The sequence below is a fragment of the Carassius auratus genome, chromosome 31, assembly GCF_003368295.1.
Source record: "Carassius auratus strain Wakin chromosome 31, ASM336829v1, whole genome shotgun sequence".
NCBI classification, from domain to species: Eukaryota; Metazoa; Chordata; class Actinopteri; order Cypriniformes; family Cyprinidae; genus Carassius; species Carassius auratus.
The window spans coordinates 9023574-9044385 of NC_039273.1; the positions used below are offsets into that span (position 1 = coordinate 9023574).

General features: G+C 37.0%; 1 protein-coding gene across 2 annotated transcripts; it reads left to right on the forward strand.

Annotated features, from left to right (window-relative positions):
* The first annotated feature begins 502 nt into the window (after nucleotides 1-502).
* Nucleotides 503-16097, forward strand: LOC113050481 (probable NADP-dependent mannitol dehydrogenase). 2 transcript variants are annotated; one of them, XM_026213463.1, is made up of 11 exons: nucleotides 503-653; nucleotides 3339-3528; nucleotides 3748-3839; nucleotides 4502-4734; nucleotides 4855-5091; nucleotides 5190-5267; nucleotides 5357-5573; nucleotides 6596-6804; nucleotides 7486-7558; nucleotides 12632-12749; nucleotides 14655-16097. In XM_026213463.1, the coding sequence occupies exons 2-11, from the start codon at nucleotides 3488-3490 to the stop codon at nucleotides 14848-14850; spliced, it is 1494 nt and encodes a 497-aa protein (XP_026069248.1). In that variant the 5' UTR covers nucleotides 503-653; nucleotides 3339-3487; the 3' UTR covers nucleotides 14851-16097. The 2 variants fall into 2 exon arrangements, with proteins under 2 accessions (XP_026069248.1, XP_026069247.1); XM_026213462.1 differs by having other exon boundaries at nucleotides 507-779.
* Nucleotides 16098-20812: the final 4715 nt, after the last annotated feature.

The following is a 20812-nucleotide window of genomic DNA, read 5'->3' on the forward strand; positions in this document are numbered from 1 at the left end:
CAGGCACAGCAACATAATTTGACTTTTTTCTGTGCATGCCCCATGTCAAGCTATCTAATATCCAATACTTTGGAACTTTGGAATCACTGTCATGTTTGCTTGTTTGTTTGGATGTGTGTATGTGTGTGTGTGTGTGTGTGTGTGTGTGTGTGTGTGTGTGTAAAGTGTAAGGTCTCTTTAGTCATGTTAATTAAGTTAATATTATTGAACAATTCAGTCAAAAAACAAAAAACACAACAACTATATTTTACTGTATTCTCACAACAAACAAAGTAAGTAGGCTAGTTTTCTGATGTATTACTGAACAATCTAAAATAATAATAATAAAAAACGTTTATTCCATTATAAGCTCAGGAGATTCAACAGTGACTCTGTACATGTTTTTAAATATAAACATTAAAAAAATATTTTGCATTCATTTTGACACATTGAAACATAAAAGAAACATATGGTGCACGTGAAATGAGTTGCTTGAGCAATGGTTGGTGCTCAGACCGGTGCGTTTGCGGGTCGTGGACTGGATTTTTTTAAGAGGGTCAGACAGCGGCAGCCCTCGAAACTCAACTCTACAGTGCCCGGAAGCGCAGTTACACTCGTGTGAAAGCTGCACACAGAAGCAGGGCGAAGCACTGACTGCGAATTCTTTACCTTGTGTAAGTTTGTGACGTGAGCATTTGTGTAACGTTTATGCTTGTAAGGTGGGCTTGTGCAACGGAGAACACGGCCAACACAGCACTCCCAATTCATGCTACGAAGATTCGCTATGCAGGCAGCAAAAGGTAGGGATGTTTACGTACGTCAGTTTGTATTCCCAAACTTTTAACAGATCGCGCATTTTTTAATAACGCCAGTTCTGTTTGTTGCAGCAGCTCTAAAGCATGTTCAATACATAGCCTTACAACTCTTACTTAGAATTTACATACAGACAAATATAACATTAAACGCCACGAGTGGAAGTCCAGTCAGGGTTAGCGTGTTACTAAACTCGGTCAGTGGTTTCAAGTTGGCAACGTAATGTCAAGACTTTGGTAAACGTGCAGCAAAACATTTATATGCACATACAGAAAAAATGCTCCATGTTTTTTACCGTTTACTTACAAAACTCTTTGATGTGTCGTTTATTTATGGAAAAATAGAATTGATTTATTATAAAATCAGTTTTATATTCAAAGGGAGGGAATTATTCAGCTGTTGGAGCAATTTAAGGAAATTTCTGTAGTTCTAAAAAATATTCATAGACTAGACAAATATTTATTTTTATATTACTTGATTTTAAAAGCTTTAATTTTTGGACAGGTTTTGTATATTAAACCTCATGATAGTGCTCAGAAACATCCTGTATCAGAATTCATGGTAATTTCATGCAATTAAAATTATAGGACAGGCCTATACATTTCTGTATCAAAGTTACAGTAGGCTTTATTAAAGCGTTATTGCTATTATATAAAAAAAAACAGCAACAAAAATATATATCAATGTTCAATAAACAGGTTTATAGTTAATAATAAAGAAAATAAGAAAGCAGTGGTTTGTTAAATAATATATTAAGATTAGCCTACGGTTTCTTTATGACGCAGAGGTTGGTGGATGTTTTTCCACTTTGTTTCGTAGACCCCTAGCGGTTCATGACGGAACTGCAGGGGCTCGCGAGGTGGGAGAAGAAATGAAAAATTAAATTAAATGTTCTTATGGTCACCTGCCAAAAAACAAAGAAACAAACAAAAAATATTTATTCCGTCATTCTTGGAACGGTTGCAAGTAACATGACTCATAGTTACATGACTACAATACATTAGGATTTTACAAAGAGCGCAAGGTCATGTGAGGTTATGTGGCCTGTATGAATATTATATTCTACAGTCATGGAGTGTTATGTAATCAGTAATACTTTTTGTAGCTGTACTGCATAGGCTTACCTCTATGAAAGCATATATATATATATATATATATATTAGGGGTGTAACGATACGCGTATTCGTATTGAACCGTTCGGTACGACGCTTTCGGTTCGGTACGCGGTACGCATTATGTATACCGAACGGTTCGTTGGAGTAATTAATTATATTTGAAAAAAAAAAAAAAAAAGAGAGAGAAAGAAATATAATGATATGCGTTCAACAAGGTAGCCCAATAACCCAAACAACGTAACAGGCAACGCCCCTGACACTCCCGAAGAAGAAAAAAACACCATCTTATATGTTTATGTTAGGCTACTCAGCAGGCGCTCGCTCACTCAGTACGCGCTGAAGGCTCGTTGCAAAATAGCCAATGCGTTTAACAGACTAGAAATGAGAAGATCCTCCAATAACCAACAGGTCTGGTGTTTGGGTGCACTTTGGATTCCCTTTAAACTATAATGGTGATGGCAAGAGAGTGGTGGATAAAAAAACAACGGTATGTCGCATCTGCAACATGACAGGGTACACCAGCGGGATTACAAAAAAAAAAAAAAAAAAAACCAGCGGGAATATCTGGGATATATGCGTCAGTACTATCTGTGAAAAGACGAAAAAAAGGAGAAACATGCACGCAGCAAACTATCCCTGCAGCATTTAGACACTAGCTTACAGGGAATCCAACCCAAACACCAGACCTGTTGGTTATTTTAGGATCTTATATTTCTGGTCTGTTAAATGCATTAGACATTTTGCAACGAGCCTTCAGCGCGTGCTGAGTGAGCGAGCGCCTTAGGGGCCGTTCACATATCGTGCCTAAAAACGCATGGAAAACGCTAAGCGCGTCTTTCTCCTGAGGCGTCTGTCTTTGCTAAGCAACAATGACGTGCTCTCTCCATGAGACGCGGAAATTTCAGCGAAGGATAAATGGATTTGCAGCTCTAAAAATCGCTTGCAGTAGCTCTGCTACTGAATTTATTTCAAAATTGCAATCCATATACAACTATGATCAGCTGTTCCTTCATCTTGGCTGAGCTCTCAACGTTGTTACGGGAAAGGATGAAGCTGATTGGTTGGTTCTTGTCACATGACCCGCGGTGCGCTTGCGGCATTCTGAAAAGTTGAGATGTTTTTACATTTTGCTGTATCTAAAACGTATCGAACCGAACCGAACCGAACCGTGACATCAGTGTATCGTATCGAACCGAACCGTGAATTTTGTGAACCGTTACACCCCTAATATATATATATATATATATATATATATATATAGATGTGTGTGTGTGTGTGTGTGTGTGTGTGTGTGTGTGTGTGTGTGTGTGCGTGCGTGTGTGCGTGCGTGTGTGTCCTCACAAATTATCTGTAATTGTATGCTTCATAACACATCTAACCATACATTCACATACTACTAATAAATGTACTAATCCATCTTTTTAATATTAGTTTCAGACACTCCTGTGGAATTTGTCACAGAGTACCTGCTGAAGGCTAAAGAGATCGCAGAGAATAATGCAAATGTTCCCGCTGAGCTGTGTGATAATCTTCAGAAGGCCCTGGACCTGGCTAGCGGATTGGATGGTTACCTTGAACAAATGAGCAGCCAGGAAAGTGAACCGTTGGCTGAGTTGTATAGGTAACTATTCACCTGAAACTTTGTGTGGGTTGTAGATGATTAGTTTTGTGAATGACGTGTCTTTGTTTAGGTTGTGTTTGTGGTTACACTGTGTTTGTCCTGGAAGTGTTTGTGCAGTGCAAGATTATTTTTGCTGCCAGTCACATAAAATTATATGTTATTGTAATGTTTTATGAGTTGTATGAACACACATCATAATTGTTTATTTATTTTCTGAAGGAAATCTATTTCTCATGACTGGAATAAGGTGCATGAGGATGGAAAAACCTTTTTCAGGCTTCCTATTACATGCATCACTGGACAGGTAGAAGGTATACATCTTTAAATTACAGATTAATTGTAGTTTAATTGCAATATTGAAATAATATTTTAAATTCCACAATGTATACTTTGTTTGATGTCTTTATAGATAGACACAATTACTCAAAGTTGATCATAAAACCAAAATACACACTACTGTTCAAAAGTTTGTGGCCTGTTAAGAAATATGAACTATATATATATATATATATATATATATATATATATATATATATATATATATATATATATATATATATATTTTTTTTTTTTTTAATATATTTATTATTTATAATTTTATTCAGCAAGGATGCATTAAAATGATCTAAAGACATTTATAATGTTACAAAAATATATATTTAATATAAATGCTGTTGTTTTGACCTTTCTTTACATTAAATAATCCTGAAAAAAATGTATCACTGTTTCCACAAAAATATTAAAAAGAATTTTTTTTTAACTGCGTTAATGATAAGAAATGTTACTTTAGCACCAAATCAACATATTAGAATGATGTCTGAAAGATCAAACATTGCATTCACAGGAATAAATTATATAATAAATATATTAAAACGGAAAATAATTATTTTACTTCTTTATTAAACACTGAAAAATCTTACTGTAGCGTATATGTGCAAACTGTATTTTAATACTGGTTATTATCATTCAACAGGTCAGGTATTAAAGATGCTGGTCCATATGAGCAAAGCAAAGAGGGTCTTAGAGATAGGAATGTTCACAGGATATGGGGCTTTGTCAATGGCCGAGGCCTTACCAGAGAATGGCCAACTTATTGCATGTGAGCTCGAGCCTTACCTGAAAGAATTCGCACAACCTATATTTGACAAGTCTCCTCATGGCAAAAAGATAACTGTGAAGACTGGGCCTGCTATGGACACCCTGAAGGTGAGTCCAGCCTACATCTCTAAAGGCATTTGAGCTATTAAATATGTCCTGTCCTGAAAAGAATTTCAATTATTTGATTATTTTGTTAAGAAAATGCTTTAATCGTGTACTATTTTGCAGGAATTAGCTGCCACGGGAGAGCAGTTTGACATGGTTTTCATCGACGCAGACAAACATAACTACATCAACTATTACAAGTTCCTCCTGGACCATAACCTGCTGCGGATAGATGGTGTTATATGTGTTGACAACACACTGTTTAAAGGGAGAGTTTACCTCAAGGACTCAGCAGATGATTTTGGAAAAGCCTTGCGAGATTTTAATCAGTTCGTCACAGATGATCCTCGAGTAGAGCAGGTGTGAATGGTTTTCTCTCAAATATGAGCTTTTATTCATTTTATAAAACCGACAACACAGACAGTTCTGAATTTCAGTCGTTTGATCTCTGTTTATAGGTCATTATTCCTCTGAGAGATGGCCTCACTATAATACGAAGACTGCGCTACACACCTCAGGCAAACACACAGCTGAAGGTACAGTATACTTAGAATAATTAGAATAATAAAAGGAAACTTCAGTACAGCCGTTGATCAGATCACTGATGTTGATCTATGCTTCACAGAGCACAGTGACGTATGATGAGGTTTTCAGAGGAGTTCAAGGGAAACAAGTGCTGGACAGGTTACGTTTGGATGGAAAAGTGGCCTATGTGACTGGGGCTGGTCAGGGCATCGGCAGGGCCTTCGCACATGCTCTTGGAGAGGCTGGAGCCAAAGTCGCCATCGTAGACATGGACGAAGGAAAAGCAGAGAATGTGGCCCATGAACTGACTTTGAAAGGTGAGTGGTACTTTTATGTTTTGCTAAAACTGGAACTAAAATGGTACTAATTGGGGAAAAAAAGAAATATTACATGAAAAGCTTAAACTTAAGTAACTAAAAAATTTGAAATGGCAACTAAATGGCAGCTAAGTTTAAGTAGTAAAATTACTGAAATTGAAAAACAAATTAAAGTCTAAGAAATACAAATCTAAATAGAAATATTGTTAACAAAAAAAAAAACTTGTACAATAAAATAAAAATGTCAGAAAGCACATAACATAATTATTGTAAACAAACTAAGATTTAAATTCAAACAGAAAAAATTAAAATAGAAGCTAATTCAAATATGAATAAATACTATATTAGTACAGAAATAATGCTAAAATAAGACTGATTTTCCGAGGTCCTACTAGAAGCCATAGGAATATTGGATTTTATTAACAATGCACTAGTTTCACAAAGTTTTTGCTGTTATATTTATATTTTATACATATTTATTGGTATATTTATAATGCTTGAATAATGCTTCTACTTGATTTAACCAGCAGATGGGGCCCTAGTATCATAGTACACAACAGAATGACGCTGTTTCCCAGCTGCTCAGACTTATTTTTGACATCTTTGGTCTTAATATACAGCAATTTTGTCTGTGTGCACTGCAAAACATTTTTTTCTAATACAAATATCAACATTTTTAGGATATTTTGTTGTAAAGACAAATAATATAGATTTTACTTTAAGATTATTTAATTAAGATGATTTTTTTTACACCACTGGCAGATATTTTTATCTTGTTTTAAGCAAACTAACAACATTTTGAGATTTTTTTTCCTTTTCCATATCTTAAGTCATTTTGGTTCTTTTGTGTGTGTGTGTGTGTGTGTGTGTGTACTATATTAATGTCATATAGTTTACATGATTGAGGATGTGTTTAAAATTAGACAAACCCCACATTTATCTTAATCTAATAAAGTGATATTTATGTGTTCATGTGCATGTTGGACTAATATTTTTTTTCGTATGACTCCATGTCGTTCCAGGCATTTCAAGCATGGCTGTGGCCGCAGACATCAGCCAACCAGAGGACGTTCAGAAGATGATTGATGACATTGTTTCTAAATGGGGAACAATTCACATCGCTTGTAACAACGCTGGCATCAACAAGAACTCAGCTAGTGAGGACACTAGTCTAGAAGAATGGGACCAAACCTTTAGCATTAACCTCAGAGGGACTTTCATGTGTTGCCAGGTACCCCTTCAGTTATATATTTAGTTTGTCATGAATTCCAGCTGAGATAAACCATTTATTCTAGGCATTCCTGAAATGATTATTGTAAAAAATACAGCAGGCATTTACAACTCATTTCATAGACCCACAGTCAGTCAGCATCAAGAGTCTGAAAAGGGACCAGGTTCAAATCCCCACCTAACATACAATCTACCAAGCAAAATTGCCACTGAACCATTTTTTGTTGTATGTAAAAGAGCAGCTTTAACATTTTGTCACATGGGTACTTGTATTTGCCCAAACTTTAGAAGATTCTAGTTGCTTTTGTATATTAGCAACAACTTTTCCATTAGTTTCTGACATTTCCCGGGAGACGGAATAAAAGCTGTGATAAGGGAAAAGAGAGGTGTGAAGGAAAGTGATTTCATACCTACAGCATTAGAAGACATTAAATCCTGCAAGGCACCAAATAAATCAGAGTAAGCTGTTTTACACAAAACCGAGAGGTGATGGAGATGCCTCACCGCATTAAAATGAACGCTGGGAGTTTTTGAGACTTTTTGTCTCGTTTGCTCATGCGGGGATTGTTATTCCTCTCCCTGTAGACTGTAGACGTGGAAGTCTGATTAGTGAAGGTGTCAATACTGTGACGTTCCTCTGAAAGCACATTTGTCTCTTCTCTCCCTCAAATTACTGCCTCAGGCGGCCGGTCGTGTCATGCTGAAGCAAGGATACGGCAAGATAATCAACACCGCTTCCATGGCCAGTTTAATAGGTGAGTGATGATTTTTATGCCGCCATAAGCTGAGATATTACAATGTCTCTTCCCTCTGAATTTAATACTCTCAGCAAACGTAGGGGTGGGGTTTTGGAAAGAGAATATCAAACAAGTAAAATAGAGAAAGAGAAAGAAAACTTGACTGTTTTTGATTATAGGGTATAGACACACAAGTATCCATGATAAAGACAAGGAAAAAATTGTATGGAAATATAGGTTTTCACATGTGGCAAACTTTCAGAAATGTTGTGTTGGTTTCATATGGCTTTGAAAAATATAATTATTTGAAACGTAAAGTTTCAGTTAATAGTAATAATGTTGTTCTTGATCATTGAAAAAATTTAGATTTAATTAAATGTATGCATATAATCATTAAATAAATAAATAATAATAAATTGATAATTTATTTATATAGACAGAGAGAGAGAGAGAAAATTACCTTAAAATATAATTTAATAAAATAATAATGTATCTTTCTACCCTAGGACAAGAAAGTTACGCAAAACTACTTGATACGGTTTTCTTCAGTAATTGCATTATTTTAAGGAGGATTTTTTTTATCATCATGATTTCACATTTTTGACTTCATACATTATGTCAGACTTTATATAAAAATGAATATTAATACAGAAATTAAAAACGCACTCTTCATAGGATCATCATTAGTTTTGTACGCAGACTGCTCCGCATAGCTTTTAACTCACTAAAACTACTGAAAGCTGCTAAATTGTATGTAATATATTTAATAAAGTGTTTGTGTGTACAACCATCTAAAATTCTCTGACCCTTTTTATTGTTTGTTCAACTAGAGCCCTTCGACTGTATTGCCCCTCAGAAGCCTGTTTTTGCATCATTATAAACATGAAAACTGTAATGCTGTTGAAAGGCTGTAAATTGCAACTTCTCAGTCTCGTATAAAGGGACTTCCTGGTATGCCGCCGGTCCTGGGTGCTCCGCCTTGAATTGCAGTAAAAAAAAAGAAAAGAAAAGAAACCGTGTTTTTATGCAGCACACTGTAAAGGAACGCTATTTGCTACACAATGTGGCACGATTCCTCCAACAGGTCCCTTGCTGTGCAATAGCAGCACTCCATCAACAGTGTAGTCAAGTAGCCAATAAACTTGTGTACCATATGGATGCTAGTCCCAACTGTGGGTGCAATCTGTAACACAGAAGCATGCTGCTATAGGAAGTGAAGAGAGAGAGAGAGAGAGAGAGAGAGAGAGAGAATGAGAAAAGGAAGGGGGAGTAGAGGGCAAGGGAAAAAGTGATCAATTACTCGCATTACATACAGTCCTTCAGGAATTTTCGTTATTGGCCTGAACATCTGTTATAATATTCTCATAATGTGTAATCAGATGGGGGCTGTTGTAGCCAAGTTGGGGAATACATCTTGAAAGTCCAATTAAAATGCACAATGACACTGCCTCTGTCCATCTGTTGAGTAGCATTGTGTTTCCCCCTCTCCTTTTCTCTTCCGCATTCCCTTTGACGTGGATGGGCATATTTAAAATTAATTTTGATATAATTCTAATTATAAGTGTTTGTTAACTAGTTTGTAGTTTTCTGCCTTCCGGCCCATAGATAAGAGGCATTTAACCTAAAATGGAAGATAGGTGGCACCAGACTGACTGTTTAGGGGCAAGTTGACTCAAAAATAAAAATACTGTCATCAATTATACATTCTTGTGTCATTTCAAACTCCTATGAGTTTCTTTTCTTGGTGGTGCACAAATAGAAATTATTAGAAGAATGTTAATGCTGCATATCGTCGCTGCCCGATGAAACTCACGTATGTCCAAAACGGTTACTTTTCAGGAAGTGAAAAAAACACTGTATTTCAAAAGCAGTTGAATGTAGCGTTGTCATACTTGGTACGGCATCTTTACATGTAACCATATTCTTGCCAGTGTAATGATATAATCCACATTTGACCAAAATTGAGTTTAAATGGACATACGTGCATATTTTACAGTAATGGTGGTCGATACGCGTTCTTCCGATCATTAATTAGAATGGCCAAGTCACGTTTCATATTGACAGATGAATACGCTCAGTTTATTAAATAGCCTACGTCTTAGTTTATTAAATACGCTTAGTTTATTTAATATTAATTATAAATTTATTAAATGTCTCTTGCAAACTATGAAGTGACAATGAATCAATACACTGACTAGGGGTGTGCCGGTTTCAGAATTGGTGATGACAGTTATGACGTGAGTCAAATGTGACGGTTCATAACATAACCGTCGGGGGGGGGGGGGGGGGGGGGGGGCATAGCGTGTTTCATTTTGTTTCATATTGTCTCGCCACCATGCTAGTGGATCTGCCGTAGAGTCAATTGGTTGATCTTGGAGATAGCGGGTTAACTCCGTTTCAGCGCGCGCTCTGATCGGTAAAGGGGCAGAGATTTCAGACCTCCGTTTATTAAGGAGATCTGTCACAAAACTCATCATCTGAGCCAAAGTTTTTTTTAGCAAATTTCAAAGCCGCACCCGCCCGCCATCCGCTGATTGTTTTGCGGTCTATGCTTTGCTGATGCGAGCCGCAAAAAAAAAAAAAAAAGCAATTGTCTGTTCTGGAAAGGATGCAGCAAAAACATTTAATGCTAGAGTATGAGGCATAGGCCTACGCTGAATTTCATTTACAATGAGATGCGCTCTAGTTCACAGTGCTTCCATGTCACGGTTATCATTGTCTGCTATATTTGCTTTTTATTTATTAAAATACATGCAATTGGTTGATGAAACATCTATTAAAATTAAGATAAAATTTGTTCAAAACGAAATTCGTTTTTAAGAAAGGTTTTCTACAAAGCAAAATTTAATGAAGTGGTAAATATCATGTCTGACGATTTACAAAACTTCATTAAGTGGTAAAAACCATGTCTCCCGATATATTGCGCATCTGATGATCCTATCTAAAAAATGAAAATAATTTTTGATAAAAAATGTTTGTAAAAAATATTTTAGTGACACGGTTTTGGCGGTTATAAAGTTCTAATGACGGTGTTCAACTCACGGTTATATACTAACCGTCACACCCCTAACACTGACATGGTAATGCTAGACAGATACTTTGTTTGCACAGTCCTACCGTAATTTTGTCACTCCTAGACGTACGTCTGGCGTCAGGGGGGAAACGTTTACCTCGATGAAGGAAAGTCATTGTCTCACCAGGCTATGTTTATTTACTTTACCTCACGGTGTTATTCGGCTATCCAGTGCTGAGCTTCGATGAAACTTTACGAGACCGGCGAGATGCTTCCACAGGGCGGGAGATACGCGGCGTGATTGACAGCTTTGACACCAAATGGATATACGTGAAAATCAGATGACATGATTTCACAACTTTTCATTGGCCATTTAGATATGTGAAGCATACTGTATACGGAAATGAACCTGGACATTCAATCCGTCAAAAAATCTCAAAATCGGCAAAATGGACATACGTGGTTTTCATCGGACAGCGACGATATTCATTGAAAATGTCAAACCAGTGACCCCATTCCGCAAAACATCTCTTTGTATTCATATAAATAAAGTCATATGGGTTTGGTTCAACATGGTGACTAAATGATGACAGAATTGCCTTTTTTGGTGGGTGTACCTTTAAAACTCATAGGCTTTAGATGAAAAAAAAAACTGGTAAATACAAAACAGACTCTAATGACATCACTATGACCTGCAACATCTCTGAAAATTACAGATCAGAGAGGAGCCTAGTTTCCTTGCTCTTCCTTCCTTTAAAACATCAATGCCTCTCTGAGGCATACAGTAAAAAGGCGGTCTGTTCTCTTGCCATATTTTCTGCTAGGATTAATACATGCTGGCCTTTTTGTATTTTCTGATAAATCAGAGGCTTATTTGTAGGCAAAGAACGGCATCTTTTTTTAATAAGAGCAGCTTCCCTCGAAAACCAGGCCCAGTGCAATCTGACAATTGTCCGGTTAGCATTTCTCCTTTAAAACAAATGAGGGGCTAGAGAGCGCAAACCCATCTCCACAGGACTGGCCGCTGCCTTCGCACAGCTGTGCTGTATTTATCATCTCGCTTCCAACCACGGCAATTTGGCAGTGAGATCACCGGGTGATGAGGTTAACTACTAAAGTTGCATGTAACTTGGAGCCGCCCTCGTGATGATTAATCAAGCAAGACCCTTTTTCCCTGCATTGCATGCAGCGTTGAGCATCTGTGATGGTCAAGACAAACAAATGGAGTTTTGCTTTTGTTCTTGAAGATGATGCATGCCGAACATCCCAAGTAATTAATTTTACATGGCTTCATCTGCGGGGTCCCAAAAGCTAATGAAAGTGTTTTCATGTCACATTGGAGTTCAAGACCCTCTCGCTGAGTTATGAGGGGAATGAAGTAATTGGGCCTTGTATTAATCACATGTTTAGGTCATTATGGAGTATAATGTGTGTTTAAAAGTTTAAAAGTTGGTTTAATTCATTTTAATGTATTGATGTAACACAGAGCAATTCAAAGCTGGTTCTAACATGCTACGCTCATAGCAGATGCAGAGCAGATTCTTCAGGGAAAATGCTCAAAAATATTGTTTGCTCAACTTGTACAGAGGTGTATATGTTTTGTCCAATATAATGAATCTAGAATAAAAATCTCATCTACCTGAAAAGCCAACTGGATGTGAAACTTTAAGTTTCATGGAACCATAGACATAGAACCTATATAGAGCGTATTTAATAAACACTCAGAAAAAAAGGTACAAAATCTATCACTGAGGCAGGACTGTTTATGAACAAAGGTGTGTCTTTTAAAAAGGTTCTGCCCCATTGACAGATTTTGTATCTTTTTTTTTCTGAGATTGATGGATAGGCCCTTCGACATATCCCACCACATTTTGCAACAGTAAAGTTTGGATTTAAAACATCGATTTTTAATGAAAACATAAACCAGAACTCATTAATAAATTTAATGACACCACTGAAAAAGTGCACCATCACAGTTGTCCAGTATAGGAAATTTGACAATTTTGTCAAATACTGTAATGGGATTTCGCTCTTAAAAGTACTTCTTTAAAAAAGTACTTCTTTTTTCTTCTCAACAGTGCCACATCCGCAGAAGCAACTGTCCTATAATACATCCAAAGCTGGGGTAGTTAAGCTCACACAAACCTTGGGCACAGAGTGGATCGATCGAGGCATTCGAGTCAATTGCATCTCCCCGTAAGTGTGACAGACCATACACTGTGCTGTGTGGGACTAGTCAAAATTGAACTGGAATACATTTTTATTGCTGGTAACATGATTATTTCCCACTAGGTGCTCTCTTTAGCAGAGGCACATGTTCTGGTTCTCCCCATATTATGTTCTTAAATGTAACGCATGAATCAATGCCAACTTTTTGTGCAAAAAAACTACAGCCTTTCTCTCTTCATATGTGCATTGCACCAATTAAGCAGAGAGGACTGTTTTGATATTTAAGTGGGAACTTAATTTGTTTTGACAGGGTCAAAATGCATAATTTTCCACAATAGGCCACACAGTTGAGACTCAGTTACTAAATTACAGTGTGAAACAATGCAATCCAGCTTAATTGGATGACGTCTAGAGGGATGAGTAGAGCAAACAGTTTCTTTAATTGTTACATTCAATTAGGGATTCAAATTAGCCTCTTCAGCAGAAGTGTCAGCAAAACAATGGCAGCCTTGTTTGTATCTATTTGTCAGCGCAGTTCTTCTGAGGAAAGGAAGAAAAGAGCAAAAGGAAGCGTGAGCGTGTCGCTTGAAGCTGAGGATCCCCAAGCCCCCGTGCTTCCGACAGTAAATTCGCAACACGCGCACATGTGCTCTTTATTCATTTCTATATAGCAGCAGCTTGTTTTCTCATTTTAATTTGCAAAGAAGCAATTCTTTTCTCTCCGTCAAACCCCCACCCCCCAAACACAAGGTCTCTCAATTGGCCCGATTTCTGTTAAGTGACCGTTGGTAAATATGCATATGGGTGGGAGGGGGCACAATTAGCATGTGTGAGGTTGACTGCCACCTGATTTCATTGGCAACTTAAGCTGTGACAGTGATAAGCTGCATTATCTACAAAATTGGCTGAGGGAACACAGTAAGCCTTTGATTGCCAGGACGGATTCCCAGATAAAGCAGAGCTGAAGAGAAATATAATTGAGATTTTAATATGTTAACTAAAGGTGTCACATGCTACTTCAGTGCCTCTAATTTAGCTGCTGTGTTGGATTTGGTATCATGAAGAATGGAATCTATTCGTCCGGGCTTAAATGGCACCGAAGGCTGTTGGGGATTTCGGCTGTCAGTGAGTGTGTGAACAGACAGACTGTATTTCCCATGCGGCTGCCCCGGTGTGAAGAACATTTGCAAAGTTGATGTGGACAGTTGATGATCCAGTTTATCACACGCAGCTATTTTAGTGCTGGCAGTAATATAAGAAATATACTCATTGCAGTCATCATGAAACAGTAATTGCAATGGCAACCCAATTGATTTGAAAAAGAGAGCAAGAATTGATATTGTCCTATAGAAATTGATTGGACTGTGTGCATTCTGTACCAAATGGATCCAGACCTGAATGTAATTGTTGTCTTGTTACTGGGACATTTATTTGTGATTTTTTTTTTTCTGCTCACCATTGAAAAGTTATATTACAGTCTAAATTAGAACATAAAATTCTATTTTATATATATATATATATATATATATATATATATATATATATATATATATATATATATACATACATACACACTGTATGAATGTATGAGACATGCACATGTATACCAAACCAATACAGCATTGTTTTAACCATGAGTGGAACTTGATTGGAAACTTTCATTTTATATATTGTTACTTTTGTAACAAATATGGTCAGTTTTGATTCCATGTGGACCTTAAGACTTCTGATGTTCAGTTTGGAGTGTGCCAATCATACTATCCATCCATCAAAGGACATTGAACCAGTGTAAACACCATCAGAGCTGTTCTGCTCAGTACTAAAGTCCTTAAAGGATAGCCAACTTCATTTTATGTCACTGTGACTGCTATAACTGAAACGAGTGGCCTTGAAACAACACTCTGTCTTATCTGTCTCTCTCTTTCTCTACAGTGGTATTGTTGACACCCCTCTCATCCATTCAGAGAGTCTGGAGCCTCTAGTTCAGCGCTGGCTGTCAGATATCCCAGCCGGACGACTGGCTCAAGTGACAGACCTCCAAGCTGCAGTGGTATACTTGGCATCTGACGCCTCTGACTACATGACAGGGCATAACTTAGTCATAGAGGGTGGTCAGAGTCTGTGGTAGAGAAAGTTTGCCTCTTGGATTTGGTAATATACTCTCACCCAGTTTGATTTTAACGATACAGTACATTGGTGAAGGGGTGTACTGTACATTTTAAGTTATCAGTACATCCACAACCTGTTTAGTGTGTAGTGTCTCATTTGTAAGCAACTCTACTTGTGTGTTATTTAACTAGTGCATTTTGTATGAGGTTTCTATATTTGAACACTATTACGATAAACACTGCCTTCCACAACTATAATAAAGTCCACTGCAGGCAAGCTTACTGAACCCATATGCAGCTTTTATTTACACATAAGAGTTCAGGTATACAATTTTGCATTGGAAATGACTTGAACCATTTCTGAACATTGGTCAAATATGAGCAGCACAAAGTTTTCCAAATGTAATCACTACTAAATTTGTGCCCTGATTCAGATGCATCATAAATAACTTTTACAATGCATTTGTAATGCTTTACGTACCCCAATACTACCTGGTATCACACTTGTTCAAGTCTATCCACTCATGTTCAACCTTGTGTATAACACTACCAGTCTTTTTCACCGTCAGCATTCGTGAATGGCCCTGTAAGGGCCTCTACCACAGTTATCTTAATTGCTCTCTGTTCTGTGTATATGCTGAAAAACAATACTTGAATGAAACGGCCAGTGGAGAACTTGACCCCCGTCACTGCAATTATTCTAAAGGAGTGGCCAATTAGTTCCATTAGTAAAGCAATAGGATAGCAGGTATGCACATAAATGTCTATAATTCATGCCATCAGCTCAGATACTCAGGCCAGATATTTACATAATTAGTACTGCAAATGAGGATACTGGTGTTGGAGAGCTTCACTGTTGTGTTAGATCGACAATTCTGCCCCTGATCTGAAGCCTAGCATCACATGAACTGTCAAGATCTTCACTTTTAGATCCAAGAATACAAAATATGTTTAAAGTTAGAAATAGTACTAATCAGGATTCAATTAGTATTTAATGGCAAAGTTCTTCCGAGTAGGAAAATCAGCAGGACTTAATAAGAATCAGTAATTCATTATCTGTCCACACAGTGGAAGCATGGAGACAGAAAGCTATAGTTCATCATGTGCTTCTATTTTACCAGAACATATCACGGGAGAACTATCAAACTGTCATTGCCCATTGTCCTCATTCTGTACATGAGTTTAAGCAGTTTATGTCCTTTTGGAAAGAAATTATTGTTTATTATAAAATGCTTCTCAAACACTTAAAATAAAATTTAGGATGCTAGGTTAAAAGTTTGCTTTAGTATTCCGCATATTAATATTTAACCTAGGATTTTTTTTTTTTTTTTTTTAAGTTAACAGGTGACATTTAGATTTAGTAGTAAAATCCACTGCTCATTTCAGTGTGGGAAATGTTATTTTTAATCCTAATTTGTTCATTAATAAATATTTGAATAGTGTTATAACAATATGTTAATCATATATATGTGGATAATTTAACAAATATTATTATAGAAACTTAAATTATATACATTAATACTACTACAGTATATAAATAGTATCTATCTATCTATCTATCTATCTATCTATCTATCTATCTATCTATCTATCTATCTATCTATTCTTAAACACTGCTGTACATGCTATATTATGTTGTAAACTATTGCCAAGCTCTCTTTGAAGACCTCATTTTCCCCTGAACCTCTTGCACCGTAGGTTTTTTTTTAGGCCAGGGTAGAAGCGGCTCTTCAAGCCTATGACTGCTCCATGATGTGTAAGTGATCTTGAATGCATTATTGATGACCTCCTTGAGCTGCAATTACTGTCAGGAGCGTGGGCACGGCTGTTGTGCTAAACACGTCTTCAGTGGAAAAAGAAACTTGTGCTGTGCTTGTTCTCCAGTAGTTGAGATATACTTCACATGAACTTACACTTCGTGCATTTTGAAATGAGCAATTATCGATAAACCCAAATATCTTGATCCCAAGGGAATTGCTATCATGGCAGTGCTAGCTGTTTTATGAAATGTTATTTCATTCAGTATACTTTTTAGTGACAAATTAGCTAACCATAAACGGGCTTCTTTCTCAGATGAAGACTTGTAGTTGCATTTCCAGCCTCTTGTGTGTGTGCAGTTATTTAATTTTGATGTGTAAGCTCTGTTTATGGCCTGTTTGTGATCTCATGTCTTATTGATGATAGCAAGCTTGTGCTGTTTGCTTGGATCAGGCTCACCTGCTGACATACAGGTCTTCAAAACACATCACAGTGCATTTTCACTACATTATTTAAAGGGCAATATTTTGTCAACATGTGCCATTCTGCTCCGTTCTATTCAAATAGAGATGGGAAACCAGCCACACAGATGTGCATTATTCACATAGACGACTCTAAAGTCTATGGCACATCATTCTCACAGATTACGGCCTGTTTGACTGTAGCTGCCTAAACTTTAAACCTCATGAATGACCGATTTTATTTGAGAGTTTGGATTTCTGAGTCACAACAGAACCAATGAGCTGTTTCAAAAACAGCTGGTTTGTATGTGAACATCATAAATGATAAAAGTTGGCTTTCATTGATGTGCTGTCCCATAAATCATGTCAAAAAAAAAAAAACATTTCATTAACATTTAAATGCTTTGTTTTATGCATCATTGCTTCTTTTTAAGGTATGTCAGTTCACTTGCAGTTATCCTAACAGCTATTTTTATTTCTTTAGCTGCTTTTCTTTACAGATGAATGTTACATCCAAACACCAGTTTTCTGCAAAATCCATTTGTTTCTACTGCTACTTCATCCTCAGACACCTATTTTTCCATTATGTACTGTATATTTGTCTTCGACTGCAGCTTGTCTGCTAGTTAAAATGGGGGAAAAAAATTCATAGTACAACCAAGTTTGTACATGACATGAGTCTAAACACAAAGTTATGATTTTGTTGAGCTGAGGTTGTTTTGCTATTACATAAGCTATAACTTCTGGTGATTAATGTGGTGGCCTATTACCTAACACTGTTGGTATACTTGTTTTCCCACACTGACAAGCATGTTCCTTAGGGGAGAATTCTATGGGGAGCTGGATGCATATGTGTTCTGCCATTTTGATGAATGAAAAAGTTGACTCATATGGTGGAAAATTGTTCTCTCTCTTCAAAAAGAGTTTGAGCTTGCTGCCGGTGGCCCCTAAGGGACGTTTGGAGAACAAAGGAGAACAACACAACGAATATGTCTTAGAAAACCACTCTGGAGGAGTTCAATAATGTATAGTCAATGTATGGCGTTCAGCACTGTATATGTTAGCACAGCACTGTAAATGTGACCCATAAGTAGCTGCGGTGTCTTTTGCTTTCAACTGTGCTATAAAGAAAGCACTGAAATGGACTTTCAGCACATCTAGTTCTTGTTTCTAATGCAAAAAGAGATGCATTTTCCTGTTGAAGGCTTCCATTATGATGAACCAGACAGAGACTTGGTTCCACTGGCTCTTAAAACACCACGGGAGAAATCCTGTTCCCGGAGTGGAGTCGTATATAAAGCCTCATTTCAAATTCTATGAATCTATTAATAGATGCTCCTCACAGACTTGTGTTATTTCTGGAACCTCATTGCTTAATTTATGCATGTCCAGAGAAAGCTCATTTGCATTCTATAGACATTCCATATTCTACTCGTGCATCGAGAGAGATCATTTCAAAGACAGATTCAGCTGCTGATGGAACGTTTTCATTTGAGCAACAAAACAAAGAACACAATTCAGATTAGAATTGCATTACCACCGATTAGAAATGTCATTTCTAATGGGTTTAGATTATGATCTAAAAAAGAAGGAAAGAAAGAAGAAGAAAACCAAAAATGAGTTCTGCATATATTTAATAGGCTACTAGCATTTTAAGCATGTTTCATTTTAACACAATGGCTTGCGGTGTGATTTAGAGCAGATTTTTTTTATATATATACATTCTCTCCTTTGGGGTTTTATACGTAATGCAGACATACATATCTCTATTGATACTGCTGTTTGTGAATCATTCGTGACAGGTACTGAATAATAATGGTGCAGATTACTTCTGACTTCTAGCTGTTGGTGACGGAAGCTTTGTTATGTGATCTGATTTCACACATACCACATCAAAGGCTGAGGTTTCTCTCTTTAGGAAATGGCTGAAGGATGATTTTACTGACATTTCCACCAAAACAGTTTATTAGAAGTGGCCTTGAATATCACATGCACTTTAAGTTCACTGAACTGACAGCTGAATATATTTTGCATGTTATCTTTCCTCTCCTTACAAACATTTACCATGGTTTCCACTTAAACACAACGGGTATTACTGTAAAATCATACTAAATGAATTTGAATTGTATGTTATTTAACTATATAAAATGTTATATTTTACGTTATTATATTATATATTAAAAAACGAACAGAAAAAAAGTAATATTGTGAAATATTACATTTTAATATAACTGGTATCTGTTTTAATATTTTATTTTATGTAATTTATTCCTGTGGTGGTAAAGTTGCATTTTCATCAGCCGTTATTCACACGATCCTTAAGAAATTATTCTAATATGCTATATATATATATATATATATATGAGACACACTTTTGAACTTAAATATTTTGAAATATTTTATTTTTCAGGATTATTTGCTGAATATAAACTTCAATCATTTATTTATTTTGTAAAAGTGTTCACAAAAGTGTTCACTGTAACTGTAGATCATTTTAATGCATAAAAAAAATCTTACTGACCCCAAACATTAATAAATATTTTATTTAGTCTGATTTTGAGTTTTCCTCATTGTTTTACTGTTCATTACATCATAGAGTGATCAAATATCTAATCATGCCTTTTTTTTCAAGTTAAAAAATTTCCAGAATAAATATCACCTCCAGAGATGAACGACAAACTTTGACCTAAAATAAAACAGATGGACACGAGGTAGGAAACAACAGGAGAGGGCTGTAACTGAGGAAGTGGAGATTTAGTGGGGTTGAGAGGTGCCTCTAAAGACTTACCGCAGGCTCATGAGGGAAGGCCACACTGAGGGGGATCGATACTCTGCTAATGCAACTCACATTATTTCTCAGAATAAATTCTCCTGACTCGGAGACCGACACTAAAAGCACCTGGTGGTATTTCAGTGGCTCCGCAGGGCCCTTGGGGTCCCAGGATGGCTGCATCCAACTCGGTCTACTAAAGCTCCAGACAAGCTTTCAGGACCTTTAGCAGCAAGCTCCAAGGGGACACATTAACAGAGAGCCTCACAATATGCATTTTGATGTGTCTAACAAGAAGACAATAAATTGTCCCTCATTACTCAGTAATTAACTCCACAGTCCCACCCCCCCACCCCCGTCCTGACACTTAAATCACCCTTTCCTTCCACAAACACTCCCTAACGCTCTCCTCCCCTCTGCCTGGTTTTTAATTTCCTCCTCTCCGTGGGGTGTAAAGCAAGAGAGTTTTCACTCCAAACTCTCATTCCCTGCCATATGCGCTCTCCCTCCCCAGTCCATCTTCAACCCCAACCTTTTACCTCGTCCCGTCCTCTGAGACCTCTCATAGAGCAACACCTGGAAAAGGGCATGGCATTATGACCGGGGATTATGGGAGTGAACCTAGGAGGATCTGCAGCAAAACCTAATGCTACCAATCCCTCAGGCCTTCACTATCCACAGGGCTTTTCACAATCCTCCTCTGTTAATTGTTAAAATTAGGTTATTAATTGGATACAGAGGAAAATCACCTGTCATGTCAGATGGGGATCACTTCCCGATTGAAAGGTATCTCTTATATGAGCCCATGGGCTTGATGGGCCTGTGAAACACACACTGGGACTGCATGTCTGCATAGCTCAAAGGCATAAAACACACCCTTGTTCATAAGAGGGGAAGCTCACTTTTTGACTGCGTTTATGGCTGACATACATCCACACTCATATGGCCCAGATTCAAAACCCATTGGTTGATAACTTATTGGGGACTACATAA